Source organism: Kogia breviceps, chromosome 4 (genome assembly GCF_026419965.1).
Source record: "Kogia breviceps isolate mKogBre1 chromosome 4, mKogBre1 haplotype 1, whole genome shotgun sequence".
Classification (NCBI taxonomy): domain Eukaryota; kingdom Metazoa; phylum Chordata; class Mammalia; order Artiodactyla; family Physeteridae; genus Kogia; species Kogia breviceps.
The window spans coordinates 179,209,833-179,224,867 of record NC_081313.1 but is presented as its reverse complement, the minus strand read 5'-3'; the positions used below and the strand labels follow the sequence as shown (position 1 = coordinate 179,224,867).

At 58.6% G+C, this 15,035-nt stretch overlaps 1 protein-coding gene across 12 annotated transcripts; it reads right to left on the bottom strand.

The window, feature by feature from the left end:
* Positions 1–3,232: 3,232 nt before the first annotated feature.
* LOC131755548 (perilipin-5) lies at positions 3,233–14,624 on the bottom strand. Of its 12 annotated transcripts, none has more exons than XM_067033038.1 (9): positions 10,969–11,857; positions 10,508–10,686; positions 10,114–10,175; positions 9,096–9,291; positions 7,996–8,078; positions 7,445–7,625; positions 6,102–6,301; positions 4,493–4,606; positions 3,233–4,267 (listed from the first exon to the last, which is right to left on the bottom strand). In XM_067033038.1, the coding sequence occupies exons 3-9, from the start codon at positions 10,171–10,173 to the stop codon at positions 3,737–3,739; spliced, it is 1,365 nt and encodes a 454-aa protein (XP_066889139.1). In that variant the 5' UTR covers positions 10,174–10,175; positions 10,508–10,686; positions 10,969–11,857; the 3' UTR covers positions 3,233–3,736. The 12 variants fall into 12 exon arrangements, with proteins under 12 accessions (XP_066889139.1, XP_066889134.1, XP_066889140.1 ...); XM_067033033.1 differs by having other exon boundaries at positions 10,114–10,195; positions 10,969–11,059; XM_067033039.1 differs by having other exon boundaries at positions 10,114–10,195; positions 10,508–10,560; positions 10,969–11,052.
* Positions 14,625–15,035: the final 411 nt, after the last annotated feature.

The following is a 15,035-nucleotide window of genomic DNA, read 5'->3' as shown; positions in this document are numbered from 1 at the left end:
GCCTGGCCGGCAGAGGCAGGCGGCCAGTGGGCCGGGGGAGGGCCCTGGATAGTCACGTGCCTGCCTGCTCCAGAGTGGGCCCCGGGCCCAGCACCTTTCCCCTGCTCTCAGCACTGGGCAGCCTCTGCCCGTGGCACCCACCCCCTCCAGGCTGAGTGATTCATGGGCCACCCTGTACCCTCAAGACACAGCCTGCACACGCTTGGCCTCTGATTTCCATCTGTGTGATGGGCATGGTTCAAGTCTCTCTGCTGGGCCACCTTGGCCAGTTACCATCCTTGTGCCTCAGTTGCCCCCCTCCAGACTCCTCACCGTGGCCCACAAGGTCTTACTTCCTCCCTGCCCTCATCTCCCTCCGTCTCTGCCCCCCTCACTCACCATGCTTCAGCCACACAGGCCTCCTCTCTGTTCCTCCAAATCTCCAGGCATGGCCCTGCCCCAGGACCTTTGCACCTGTCATTCCCTCTGCCTGGAGCATCTTCCCCAGACACCCACACAGCTTCTTCCCTCACCTCCACCAGGCCTGTCTTTTGTTCGCTGCTGTGTCCCCTGCAATAGAACAATACTTGGCACACAATTGGCAACTTAATAAACGTTTGGCTAAACGGACCAACTCATAGGGTAGTTGTGAGCGTGAAATGAGGTCACGCATGTAACCTGTTTACCTCAGTGCCTGGTACCTAGCAGGTACTCCACAAACATCAGCTTAGCCTTGTCCAGGCAGAACGAGATGAGCAGGGTCTGTCCTGAGCATTGAGGGGACATGTCACTCTCCAGAAGGGACTTCCCTTGAGAAAGGGCCTCAAAACAGACCAAGACAGGACACCAACAGAACTGGAGGTGCCCTAGAAGTGAGATCCAGGCCTGGTGGGCTCGGGCCAACTGAGGGGGGATTCCTGGAAGAGGCATCCTGTACCTGAGGCCACAGAGCTGGGAAGTGGCAGAGACAGGATTTGAACCCAGACCCAGAGCCTATATGCCAGCAGGCTGTCTGTGGGTGGGTGTGCAGGCAGAGAAATGACTGCTACGCCCTCTCTGAATGGCCCCTGCCCGCCCCTGGGACAGGGATCCCAGCTGTGTCCAGTTGATGGCTCTGGGTGCTAAGCTGAGAGGAGGAAAGGTCCAGCCACTGGGCCTGATGACCCCCAGGTCGTTTCCTTGGAGCCATCACTGTGTTTGCTAAACAGTTGGGGAACAAAACAGGGGTGTCTCCCAAACTCCTCAGCCAATGCTTCCCAAAGGTGGTGGCGAAGTGGGGTGGGAAACCCAGGGTGTGCCTCTCCCCTCCCCTCCCCTCCCCTCTCCGCAGGGCTGCCACAGCATAGAGAAGGGGGAGAAAACCCAGCAAAAGTAACAAAAAGGATCAAAAACACCGAGTCAGGTCCCTTCCTTCCTCTGCCCACAGCCCTCCAGGGCTCCCACCTCCCTCAGGGTAAAAGCCCAAGTCCTTCCTGCGGCCCACACGGGCCTGCCCGACCTGCCCCGTCCCCTCCCTGCCCTCCCCTCCTCCCTCTCTCCCCCGCCCTCACTCTGCTCCAGACACATGGGCCTCCTCGTTGTTCCTCCAACACGCCAGGCCCAGTCCTGCCCCAAGACCTTTACACCAGCTGCCCTTTGTGAGGAATGCTCGTCCATCTTTGCACATATGCCACCTTTTCAGAAAGGTCTTCCTGGACCCCTCCTCTCCTATTTAAAAAAATATCGCCCTCCTTGTACCCCTGCACACTCACCATCCACCAGCTTTTATTTCTCACCTACTAAGACAAATAATTTACGTATTTTTCTTGTTTATGGTCTGTCCCTCCTAGAGGGCAGAATTTTTCTGCATTTTGCTCACTGCCATGCCCACAGGGTACAAGACTGCCTGGCACACAGCAGGCGCTATTTAATAACTATTTGTTAAATGAACCAACGAATGAGTGAATGAACGACAGCTTCCACAGGTGAACGGCCTACTAGAATTGAAGGCTGCTACCTTACTCCTACTTTCATACCCGTTTCACAGAGGAGAAAACTGAGGTTTGGAGAGCAGTTGCTTACCCATCCATTTGTAGGCAAGGCAGGGACTCAACCTCAGGGCCTTAACTACTGCTCCCTCCCCCCAAATTCCAGGACTTACCTTATGCTCTTTCCCTCCCCCTCAGTGCTGGTCAAATTGATTCCCCACTGCTGTGCCTTTGCCTGAGCCGGTGCCTCTGTCACATGCCCCTTCTTTGTATCATTCGGCTCATCCTCACCAAGCCTGGCCCTCCAGGAGCCCCCAGCCTTATGAGGGAAGAGAAGGCAAGGCTGCCTGTGGTTTATGTCCAGGTAGAAAGCACTTAGAGCCCCAAGAAGGTGGGCTGCAGAGGGTTAGAGCTATCTCACCAGGGGAGAGTCAGGGAAGGCTTCCTGGAGGAGGTGGCATTGGGGCTGGGCTTAAGGATGGTTGAGATGTAGCTGAGAGATGGCGGGGGAGGGTGGGAGGCATTCCAGGCACAGCCTGAACAAAGGCCCTGAGGTGGGGGAATGCGCACAGTTCAGTGGGACTGCAGCAGTGTCTCTGTCAGCCCAAGGATGAAGCCAGAAGTCCTCAAATGCCAGGGTGAGGAGCGTGGATGTTTGGTCTGAGGGCAAAGGGAGCCACGGACGTTCCTGAGGAGGGGCAGGGAGGTGAATCTCATTGGTGGGAAGTGGTTGGGACTCCCAGAGCCGCCCCCTGGACCAGGTCCCAAGGAAGCCAGGGAACACCCTGACCTCACCACATCAGACTGTGCTTTCCCCACACCCTGCCCGGCCACAGGGGAGTTTGAGGGACAGTCAAGAACACGGTCAGAGGACGGGGTGCCCCCACGAGACTAGCCTTTGCCCCTTACCCTGCATTTGTCTCCCCCATCCTGACCAGTGCAGCCAGAGAAGCCACAGCAAGCTCAGCTCCTACAGGTCCAGTGAGGAGGGCACAGGAGGGGCTGCTCCCTCTGAGCCCCCCTCCTCTTGGTCCTGCTCCTTGCAGTTTCCAAAAAATTCATTAAAGTGTGAACAGCTTCCATTCCAGGAACCTACATCTGCATGCTTAACCCAGGTGGGTGGGGCACCAACTCCAGACAAGAAGATGTCAAGCCGGTCAGGGAGGCATCACTCCTCTCAAATTTCGAACCCTGGTTCGAAAGCCACACACACCTCTCGCACACCTCTGAGGCCCCCAGCACCCCGCCACTGAGACCCACCTAGGCTGGAACAGAGGCCACTGGCCTTTGGACAACACGAAGCACCTTTATTCTGGAGAGCAAGACCCCAAACAGCAAAGCAAGTAGGTGTGGCAGGTCCAGCTGTTGAAGCATCTTTGGGGACCCCTCAGTCCGGGGTAGACAAGCTGGGGGAGGAAGGGGACACTCACTTTTCAAAACCCCAGACAGAAGCGTGTGCTTCTATCTGGGCAAAACATGCGACTCTCTGGGGAGTTTTGATCAGCTTAGGGTGGGGCAATGCGGGACCACAGCCAGTGAATGCAGCTCGGGGCTAGTCAGACGTGAGTTAGGTTCAAGTCCTCATATGTCCAAGAGAAAGACTCGGGATGGTCTAATATCAGTGAAGCTGGCCTAGGATTCAGAGTTAGGTCCCCAGCCCCCAACTCCGTGCCTGGGCCAAGGCCAAGGCATCGGCTAGTAATGCTGATGCATGGCCACTAGGGGGCAGCAGGGATCTCGGGGTGCAGGACGGCCTCCAGCTGCCTTCGCTGCCCCAGGGCCCCATCGGGTCAGAAATCCAGTTCTGGCATCAGGGTGTGCTTGCGGCGGCTGGGGAGCTCAGGCATCTCCTCGGGAATGTCCCCAGGGAGGCCCATCCCGTCCCCGTACTGGGCCTGCCAGGCTCTCTGCTGGGCCGGCCATTGCATGTGCGCCCAGCGGGGGTCGGGCCCCCCCACGACCTCATCCACCAGGGCCTCCAGGTCGGGCGGGGGCCCGGGCCGCTCCACGAGGATGGGCGCGAAGGGCCCGACCAGCCAGGGCAGGGGCACGGCCTGCACCACCAGCTCCAGCAGCTCTTCCACGCACGTGTGGGCCCGGGCCACGCTGCCCCGGCCCTCGGCCAGCACGGCCGCCGGCACGTCCTCGAAGCAGCTGGCGTCTGCGAAGGCGGCCTGCAGGGCGTCCACGCTGCGCCGCACCTCGGCCACCTTCTCCTGGGCACTGGGAGGCAGGCCCCTCACGCTGGTCTCCAGCGCGTCTACGGTGCTCTGCAGCTCCCGCATCAGGCTGCGGGACAGCACCAGGGTCTCCAGCTCCGCCTGCGGGGGAAGGGGGAAGGGGGGAGGGGGGAGGGGGGAGGAGCCTGGGTGTCCCGGATGGACCCCCACCAGGACCCCCGCCCTGCCTCAAGTTTCCCCGCGGATTCTCCGACCAGCTGACCTCAGTACTTGGTTAGAGCTGGCTGGAGCCCCGCCCCTGGCAACCCCTGGCAGATCCAGAACCCCTCCCACGCCCCCCAACCCCCCTTCTCCACTCCATCTTACCTGACTGCGGCGGCCGTTCTCAGGGGAGTGCTGGCTCCAGCCCTCCCACAGCTCATGCACCTTCCCAGGGTGGGCTGGGGTGATGGGCTTCACCCCACACTGCATGTGGTCAATCTGTGGGGACGGGGACCATAATAGTCAGAACTGGAGGATTTGGAGTGTTGGGGGAACCAGGACCCTAGCCTGGATCTGGCCTCAGTAGGCATTTACGGAACATCCACTGTATGCAAACCTTCCGCGCCTACTGATCCAGCCTGGCCGACCTGCCCATTCTCTCCCCTGCCCGTGGCCAGACCTGAGACCTGTGGTTCCCCTGAAACTCAGACTCACTGCCAGGTTTTGCTCATGCTTGTGCCTCTGCTAGGAACACTCACCTCTCCATCGCATCCCCCTGCCTAGTTCACTTCAGTTCAAGTCTCGCTGTAGACGTCACCCACTCCAAGAAGCCTCCCTTCCCTGGCTCCTGGCTGCGTGGATCCCTCCTCCCGGCCCCACAGAACCCAGCATGCTCTCCCATCATGACCCTCGTCCCCCTACTGGACTGTGAGTGTCCTGAGGGGGCCACTGTCCCTTCAGTGCCCAGGACAGGGCAGGTATTAGAAGATTAATAGAAATAAACTGTGATCCACACAGTAGAACACAATCTGCCCTCCGTATCTGCGGGTTCTGCATCTGCGGATTCAACCAAGATTCGCAGAACTGCGCCATTTTACAGAATTGACTTGAGCATCCTCGGATTTTGGTATCCGTGGGGGGTCCTGGAACCAATCCCTCGCAGATACTGAGGGATGACTGTTATTCAGCCTTAAAAAGGAAGGAAATTCTGAAACACGCTACAACATGGATGAACCCCGAGGACACTCTGCTCAGTGAAATTAGCCCACTCCGGTGCTCACAGGTGCCCCCTGGTGGCTGCTTCAGGAAGGACAGACTGTGGGGTCCAGGATGGGAAACCAGGACCAGGTTGAGTGATCATGGGGGCGGGACCCAGGTGGAGCAAAGAGGAAGGAGGGGATGTGGGCGGGTTCTGGGTAGACTTTGAAGGCAGGGCCAACAGTACTGGCTGATATGTCGGGTGTGGGAGAGGAGGAGAAGAGGGAAGTTGAGGGTGACTCCCAGGCTTTGGCCTGAGACCCTGGAAGGATAGGGCTGTCATCAGTTGAGATGGGGAGAGGAATGCAGGAGGAACAGGTTAGGGGCGTCTGAACTCATCAAACCCAGGAAACAGGAGCTGTTATGTTCCTTTGGAGCAGGGAGCGATGCACAACGGGGAAAGAAGCTGGGTTACCAGCTAGAACCTAAAGGCTGGGAAGATTGTGACTGGTGATGGGAGAGCCCGGGAAGAGGTACCTTCACTCTCTTCCCATCCACCTTAACTGCCTGTAACTTCCCCTCCTCCACAATACCTCTTCCTGCCTCCCCAGGCTGAGCCTTGAGCCCCACTGAATGCCTCCAGCCCCAGGTCCCTCCTCTGCCCCAGCCCTGCACCTACACGGTTCCGCCTCCCCCTTTCAGACTAGCAGGGGAGCAGGTAGTCCGCGGGCACTCAACCCACGCGCGCTGCCCTGCATCACGGGGTGGGAAAGGGGGCCAGGCAGAGGGTTCTCACCAGCTCCAGGGTCTCCTGCAACTGGGCCAGCGTGTCCTGGGCGTGGTGTTTCCTCCGCCTCAGTTTCCCCAGAGAGTGATCATATGCCAGGTGGCGGAGCCGCGCCGACAGGGAACCCAGGCGTACAAAGTAGCCCTGTTGTCTCCGCTGCTCTTCCACGGAGCCCACTTCCGGGCCCTCAACCTCCGCTGCCAGCGCCGCTGGAGGACGGGATGGGGAGGGGAGTCAGCGTGGCCACGCCCTCCGCTTCTGGGTGGACACGCCCGTGGGCTCCCACAGCTTGTACATTTCCCCTCTACAATATCAATTCATGCGACCGTCCCCAAGCCCTACGATGTGGGCACTATTATTAGCTCTATTTACAGATGAGGAAACCCAAGGTAAAGAGGGGTGAAGTCCCACGGGGTGCAAGAGGCTGACCCTGGATTCGAACCCAGGCACTCGTAACCACTTTACTGACTGCCTCGGCAAGAATCCCGGGTCTCTTTACCTCGATTTTCCTCATCTGTGAATGGAGCTTATAATAATGAAAGAGTCACTTACAAGTGTTTGGCCCACAGAAGGTGCTTCAAAAATGGCTCACAGCCTTTCTGCGAAAGAGGGGGCACGCCCCATGTCCCTCTAGTGCCATAAAGCAGGGTTTGGAAGTCAGATTGTCTCCAGGGTCAACGGACTAGATGCAGAACACTGGAGAATGGTGGGGTTCAAGGGAACCACGTAAAGGGGAGGACGCCATTCAACCCAAATGTCTGATTTTCCAAGGCAAGTTAGAAATCAGGATTTGTAGGGCAAAACCTGATTTTTAATTTTTTTATTTTTTAAATTTTTTGTGATATGCGGGCCTCTCACTGTTGTGGCCTCTCCCGCTGCGGAGCACAGGCTCCGGATGTGCAGGCTCAGCGGCCATGGCTCACGGGCCCAGCCGCTCCGCGGCATGTGGGATCTTCCCGGACCGGGGCACGAACCTGTGTCCCCTGCATCGGCAGGTGGATTCTCAACCACTGCGCCACCAGGGAAGCCCCAAAACCTGATTTTTAAATGCATGTGATGAATTAAACCATTTTAAAGGCATTGCACAGGCCAAATACTACGGTATGGAGGGCCACCAGCTGGAGGCCATGGGCCTCCAGTCTATAAGCCCCATATACTCTTGGGCTCTTGGGGCTCTGGGCAGTCAGATTTCTAGTAGGATGTGGGTTGGGGGAGGTCAGGCCTGGGCAGGAGCTCCATGTTCCCTACTGATCTGCTGTGTGGCCTTGGGTGAGGCCGGGACCTCTCTGATCTGTAACCTCCAGGGATGGGTAGGAGGATTCAGGGGCAAGCGGGGAGGGCTCTGGCCTTACCAAGCTCCTCCTCAGTCATGGGCAAAAAGTGGTCCACCAGCTCCTCTGACTTGCCCAGCACTACGTCCACGGCGTGGCTCATGGATCGTTTCAGCTCCACACTCCAGCGGCGGCCTTGCCGAGCCAGGCCCACCACGCCTGTCATGCCACTGGCCACCGCGTCCTTGGCTGAGGTCACCACCTGGCGGAAGGAGCCCAGCTCCAGTTGCTGTAGGTCTCCGGCTCCCTTCCCCTGCCCCCAGCTCCCTAGGGCTGCGGGGCAAGGACCCCTGGCCCCTGTTTGGCTCTGGGCCACAATTTCCCCTTTTATAAAATGGAGGAAAAGCAAATCTTCCTCACGGGGTTGCTGAAGGGATTCCCAGCACCAGCTGGCACATATTATGTGCTCAGTAAACACGGGTGTCAATTATTTTCATCTGGCTGCTGTCTTGTTCCAGTTGACCAAAGCCTGACTGGGTCCTGGAGTCCAGCTGGCCCAGGCGTTCAGGCTGCGTTTCTCGCCGCCACCTCCACCCCCTACAGCTTCCCCACAATCTGGTAGTGCTGGGTACCGTCTCTGAAGGTTGCTGGAGAAAGGGCAGCTTCTCCTCCAGCTTGTCCAGGCCCCTGCAGGCGAGATCGTTCACTGTGGCCACTGGAGACAGAGAGGCAGCGAGTGAGAATTGGGGAGATGAGAGAGGGAGAGAGGGAGAGAGGGAGAGAGGGAGAGAGGGAGAGAGGGAGAGAGGGAGAGAGGGAGAGAGGGAGAGAGGGAGAGAGGGAGAGAGGGAGAGAGGATGCTGGAGGGAGACGCAGAGAAAAAATGAGACAGACAGACAGACACACACACACACACACACACACGGAGGTAAAGACAGAGGGGGCACCTGGCTGGCCCCCTGCAAGGGGCCGGGACCCTGAGCGCGTGGGTGAACCACCAGGCTGGACCCTGCCTCTCTGCCCTTCCCGCCTCCGCCCTGCCACCGCTGCTGCCAGCCCCAAGGTGACTCCTCACCCATGTCCAGCTCAGACGCCCCAGCGAGCAGGCTTGTCAAGGTCACATGAGCCGGCTGAGAAGGAGGCAGGCGAGGCCCTAGGCTGGGACCCTCAGGTGATCCCCTTCCTCGGTCAGATGCGAGGCCGAGGGTCTCCCTGTCCCCCAACCCCACTGCCAGGTTGGACCCCCCGAGCCGGGCACAGGCTCAGGACGGGTGGAGGAAGGGGGCAGACAGGGGAGGGAGACGGGACAGGCAAAGGGACCCGAGGCACATCAGGCTAGCCAAGGGGAGGAGGGCAGTGAGACAGGCAAGGTGGGGACAAAAGGCGGGGGGGGGCCCCAAGGGAACAGCTAAGGGCAGACGGGCAGGTGATCGAACTACAGAGGGACAGATAAGCAGAGACGGAGGGCAGGAGGGATGCAGGTAGAATGGGGCACGGGGCAGGCAGAGCACGGAGGGTGAGACGGCACAGGCAGGAGGGCCAAGCGAGGGGCCGACACAGGTGGATGGGGGCCAGGCAGGCGAACAGAGTAAAGGCACACAGCACAGGTGAGGCTGCAGAGGGACAGCCGTCTCCGGGGGCCCACTGCGGCACCTGTCGTGCAGATGGCGCATGAGAGGGCGGGGCAGGAGGACAAACCACGGGAGCCAGGACCCTGGCCAGGGGGACTCACGCCGGGGCTGCAGGTGGCTGAGCAGCGGCTGGGCGTGGTCCAGAGCACGCGTGGTCAGGCCGCACACGCAGTGCTCAGCCAGGCGGCAGGCGGAGCCCAGCAGCGGGTGCCTGTCCTTGGCGGCGCTGTAAGCATCGGAGACCGCGGTGCACGTGGCCCTGACCAGGGGCAGGGCCGCCACACGCTGCACCATGCTCTGCAGGAAGGGGTGGCATCAGAGGGGTCCCGGGTGGAGGTGGGGGGCTCAGCCACATCTAGAGAGCCCACTCACCCTCTCTGGGCCAGGACGAGGGGCAGGTGAGAGGGGTGGCGGGGAAGTGTATTGAGCGCAGCTGCGTGCAGGCGATGGACGCCCACACCGAGGTGCGCCTAGAGCTCCTGTTCTCAACAGCATACACAGAGCGGGACCGGTTCTGAAAGACTCAGTCTCCTTGAGGGAAGAGCCATTAGTGTTTGGTCATTAAGGGCACAGCCTCTGGAGCAAGACCACCTGCGTTCAGTTCTGGTTCTCCACTTCCAAGCTGTGTGAGCTTGGGCAAGTGCGTGAACTGCTCTGTGCCTCAGTCTCCCTATCTGTAAAATGGGTTTCTAGGGCTGTGGTGGTGATTTAAGGAGTACAATATGTGAAGCGCTTGGAACAGTGAATGATGCAGAGTACAGGCTGTGATTGCTGCTATTATTATTGTTGTTGTTAAGAATGCCATGACGGTGGACACAGAAACAGAGATACAGGTAGAGAGACCCAGAGATGGGAGTGGGTGGGAGAGTTGGGCAGAGGCCAGGTAAGCTGGCTGGGAGTGTCTGGAGAGACACACCCCAGAGACACAACCTTCCCTGGGGCTCACTTTGCCCCTCTGGGAAATGGGTGGAATGTGCCTCCCCCAACCATGCTCCAAAATGCCCTCAGAGTAAAGTGCTCGAAGCAAGGGCACAGGGACCCAGTCTGAAACTGTCCCAGGAGGGACTGCCGCCCCCACCTCCTCCCGCGCCAAGCTCCACGGGAGGTGCAGCCCCTTACCTGCTGGTCCTGCTCCCACAAGCTGGGTCTGGGGGCCTGAGCCGCCTCCTCTTCTGACATGCCTACTGCAAACAGGGTCACCCTGGGGGCAGGACAGAGTGACGGGCCCCTGCACGCCAGCCCTCCCGGCTCCCGCCCAGGCCCTGGGTTCTGTCTGGCTGGGCTTGGTGACCCGGACAAGTCTCCTTCCCTCTTGGGGCCTCAGTTTCCTCATCTGCAAAATGAGGTAATGATGATGCCTACCTCAGAGCGCCCTGGGCAGGGACAATGCATGCACGGGGCTCTGCACACAGCAGGTGCACAGTATAGAACCTCTGACAAAGTGGAGGCCCTGCAGTGATTCAAAGCATGGGCTCTGGGCAGAGAGACACCTGAGTTCGATTCTGGCCATTACCTGCTGTGTTGACTTCGGGCAAATGCCTTCACCTGTGTGGGCTGTTGCCTCCGCTGCAGTTAGGAAGATACCTGTTGCCCTGGCCCGGGATGGAACCGTGCAAGCAGCCCCTTGCGGGGGTGCGGGTGGTTGCCGCGGAATCCCAGTAAACCCACAGTCCAGTTTGACACACAGGGAGACTAAGGCACACAGCAAGTCCACGGTGGGCCCAAGGTCACTCAGCTAAGTAGACTCAGAGTGGGACTCCCCGCCTGCAGTTCTTCCCCCGTCCGCACCCAGCGCCCTCAGAACCCTAGTCCTCTCCCAGCTGGGTCCTGAGCTTTTGCCAACTGGGCCAAGGGTCTCAGCCACCTGCTCCGGCCCGTCACACCACTCCTCTCCCCAAGCCGCTGGACTCTCGCCCTCCCACCGCGCTCCCGGGCCTGCCGGGCACTCCCGAACGCCACCCGAGAGGCACTCACCCGGGCGCGTTCAGCTTCAGCTCCCAGGTGCTGCGGCAGACCCCCAGACTTAAGACTCCAGTCTCCGACCGCAGTCTTCCCCGCCCGCCTTATAGTGACTTGGAGGCGGGACCTTCGGGGACCGACCAATAGGGAGAGGCCTGAGGGGGCGTGCCCGGGGCGGGGCTCCTGGCCCCCTCGCCCAACCCAGGGGCTCCCAGAGCGCCCCGCGGTTGCCTTAGCAACTTGGGGACGCTGTATGCCAAGGATTGAGCTACTTTCCTTGGCTAAGTTTGGCCACCTGTCACCCTCACTGCTGTTGCCGCAGAGACGGTGGAGGGCGATCACAACCCCCCACCGCTTCGCCCAGTGACCTTGGGCAAGTCCTCAAGGTCTTTCTTTTTACTTTTTAAAACCTGCCGCTTAACTCAGCCGGAAGACAAGCCGGCGCATTCACTTGGATCCTCATTTTACAGATGAGCAAAGTGAGGCTCAGAATACTTAAACCACTTGCCCTGGGTCGCCTAGCGATTGAGGAATCTGATTCAAATCCAGCTCTGCCAGACTGCAGAACCCTGGCTTTCATCACCACACCTGGAATGACCACCAACGTGGGCATGACCCCCCCTTCCAGGGAGCTGCAAAAACCGAGCATGCCCCAAACATCCCAGGGTCCCCCCCGTCTGACCTCGACCCCCACCCTGCCCAACATTGTGTTGGAAGGTGACCCTGAGGTTCTGGAGCTGTGCAAACACAGCCCCCAGGGCCTCTGCCCAGCTGTTCGGCCCCATCCAGCCTGCCCATGCTCGTCCTGGGCAGCGGCTCCCCTGGTTATCACAGGCCAGCATGAAAAATCGTCTGGAGCCCTGAAGCAATCTGGTTTAATTTAAACCTTCCCCAGGACACAAGCTCTGGAAGGAATCCACTGGTAAAACGACACCTTGGGCAATGGTCAGGGTTTTATTTCCAGTTAAATCCAAGGATGGGGAAAGGGGAAGGAGCAGTCACAGCCATCAGATCTCAATTGCCACCCATTTGGGATTTCATGGCATGCCTCTCCTTTCCTTCCGCTTCATTCTGGAGACCTAGGAATTCGCCTTGGGAGAATGCAAGGAGCACAGTGAATACATCCAGTTCTGTTCAACAGTAATTTATTAACCCCTTCCAGTCTGACCTCAAACCGAGTGATGCTGAGTAAGAGGGAACCCAGCCCCAGGCCCTGCACTCAGAGAACCCCTGAAACTGGGGGAGACAGAGCCAGATTGAGCCAACCTCAGTGTGCCCAGGACAGGTTGGAGGGGCCAGAGACCAAGAGACCTGGGAAATAGGGGAAAGAGATTTCTGGAAGAGGATACAGCTTGAGCAGGGGCAAGGAAGCAGGTAGGGCCCAAGGTGTGTTTGGGGCAACATGGGCGAAACAGGTCCCGGCAACTATGGGAAGCCCAGCCTCCCCCTTAGAAGGTGGGATTATTCGCTAAGTGGGGTGCTGCATCCTGCCAAGCCTTGCCTCCCCACCCAGCCCCCAGCCCCAGGCTTCAAGGGGACCTGGCCACCGCTAGGAGCATTTGGCCCTTCAAGGCTTTAGGGCCAGCGCAGCGTGTGTCATTGCGGAAGAACATCTTGTCTTCGTTGGCCACCAGCCACTCAAAGAGGCCGTCCAGTTTCTGGTCGCAGATCCAGGGATTACCTGAGAGGTCAAAGCCATCCTTCATATTCCCGGCAGCCTTCCCCAAGGACATCCAGAGCCCCTCGGGCACAGTGGTCAGCAAGTTGTTGGAGAGGTCCAGCATGTCCAGTTTCTGCAGGCCTCGGAAGGTGCCGGCTGCCACCGTGGCCAGCCTGTTGTCGTTCAGGAAGAGGTAGCGCAGTTTTGGCTGGCGCAGCAGAAGGCCCTCTCCGAGCTCCTGCAACCTATTGCCCTCGAGGTGCAGCCGTTCCAACCTCAAGGGGCCACTCAGAAGGTCAGGGGGCAAAGTCTGCAGCTGGTTATTGCCAAGGTCAAGGATGAGCAGGTCGGTGAAATTGGCCAGCAGCCCAGGGGGCAGCGCCTGGAGCTGGTTACCGGATAGGTCCAGATGCCGCAGGGCTTTCAGGCTGTGCAGCCACGAGGCCTCCAGAACTTTCAGCTGGTTTTCCTTCAGCACCAGGGTGTGGAGGGCAGCTGAGACCTGGAAGAGGCCAGGAGGCAGCCGGGTCAGGGCGTTGCGGGTCAGATCGAGCACCTTTAGCTGAGGCACAGGCAGCAGGAACTTGGCGGAGAGGTCGTCCAGCTGGTTATTGGAAAGGTGCAGTTCCTGGAGGTTAGGGATGCCCTGGAGGGTGTTGGCAGGCAGCTGAGTCAGGTTGAAGAACTCCACGGCCAGGTAGACGGTGTCAGCTGGGAAGTAGTGGGGGAGTCTGGCAGGTGGTTGGCAGGAGACGGAGCTGCCGTTACCCGAGTGGGACACCAGGCAGGCGTCTGGTTTTGGGGTGACCCCCCGGGCTGAGACCACAGATAACAGCAGCAGGAAGAGGATTCTAGAAAGATGGGAGTCCCAGCCTACTGGGCTGCAGGCAATGACAGAAAGTGCTTAAAAAGTCAAAATAAGGATATTATATACCCAGCGAAGTGAAAATGTACCCAGAATCTGCCTGCTTCTTCCCACCTCTACTTTCACCACCCTGGACCATGCCACCTCATTGCTGGCCTGGACTAGTGTCGTAGTCCCCTCCTCCTCCTCTCCTGGCTTCCACCCTCACCCCGCCCCCCCACCCCACAGCTGCCAGAAGTAGCTCCTGTTCCAGGAAGAATCCTATGAAACCTGAGTTTCTTAGTCTGACCCCTACATACTACCCTTCCCCATTGTCAGCCCAGCCCCAATGGACTGTTAATTATTTGCAGTCCAACTTGCTAATTTCTTTTGCTCTCACTTGTTTTCTGGGTCATTTCTTGTCTCCCTGGCTCCATGTTTTGAAGGCAGAGCCTATGAACTCTTACTCATCCTGCAAAACCCCAGCTCCAATGGCCCCCCTTTCCACAAAGCTTTCTCTGACCCTCCCAAGAAGAATTCTCAGTTTCCCCCTCTGGGCTGCTCTTTTTTCTGTCTAGCCCTGTCTAGGTTATCTGTGCCCAGCGCCATCTTGCTCCGAAGTTCTGGGGTGCAACCCAGGACTCCAGATACAAATGGGACTCTGAGCATGAAAAGTGCATCCTGCCTTGTACAGGTCTGGAGGCAGGCATTTGGCTTTGGGATGGTGAGATTTACAGTTGGTACTGGAACCCTTCGAGGGCTGGGGATTCTGCTCCTCCCAGTCCCTCCAGCAGTAATGCCCTAGCCCAGCAGCCCTAGAGACCACCTGAACATCCTTGGTTACTACAGCCCGTGGACCACCTGGGCCTTCTGCAGTAAGTGTGTGTATGGGAAGGAATCTGTCCATAAGATAGAGCCTGAGTGTCAGTCTGTTCTAGCCCGCAGGCCTACGTCTGGCCCTATGACTTCAGTCCATGGATCTCTGCACTGCCTGGTGTCCGGGCCAGCCCAGGGTGGGCGGGGTGGGGACCTACCTCTGTTTTCGCTCTGGGCTCCAAGAGGACATGGCGGCCTCTCTCTTTTTGATCCAGGTTCCCTTGGTCTGGCAAGGTGGCCTTATACCTGCCTGGGCTGGGGACAGGGGCACCAGCCATGGGGAAGTCTCCACCCACATCCTGTTCCCGTTAGGGGCTGGACCTGAGCCAGGCAGGGGAAAGGGAGGGGTCAGGATTGCAAAATTGCTTCCTGGCAAGGGGAGGACAGAAGGTGGGCTGCCCACCGCCTTCTCGACCCTGTTTCTACCTAGTTTTTCTTTCCCCTGAGTCCTGCTTTTGGGGAGTGGGTACCGAAGAGTCTCTGAGGCTGAGCCCCCACTTCCTCCAATCTAGGAATCAAGGGTCAAGTTTGTAAGGCGCCAGTCTGTCCTGGGAGATGGGGACAACTCTTTGAGCAAGAGGTACTATTTATAATAAATTTGAGCAACCAGGAAGCTCAGTGAGGAGAACAAAAAAAACACTTATATTCATGACATATTCTTATTTTTTTAATAAAATAATTTTTAAAAAAGAATTCAAAAGC

Coding starts and splice junctions, on each gene's coding strand:
- LOC131755548 (XM_067033040.1), bottom strand. CDS start 14,523: ATGTCCTCTTGGAGCCCAGAGCGAAAACAGAG. Junction 10,196..14,491: donor AGCCCAGAGCGAAAACAGAG/GTAGGTCCCCAC, acceptor TCCTGCCCCCAG/GGTGACCCTGTTTGCAGTAG. Junction 6,302..7,444: donor CATGACTGAGGAGGAGCTTG/GTAAGGCCAGAG, acceptor CCCGTCCTCCAG/CGGCGCTGGCAGCGGAGGTT.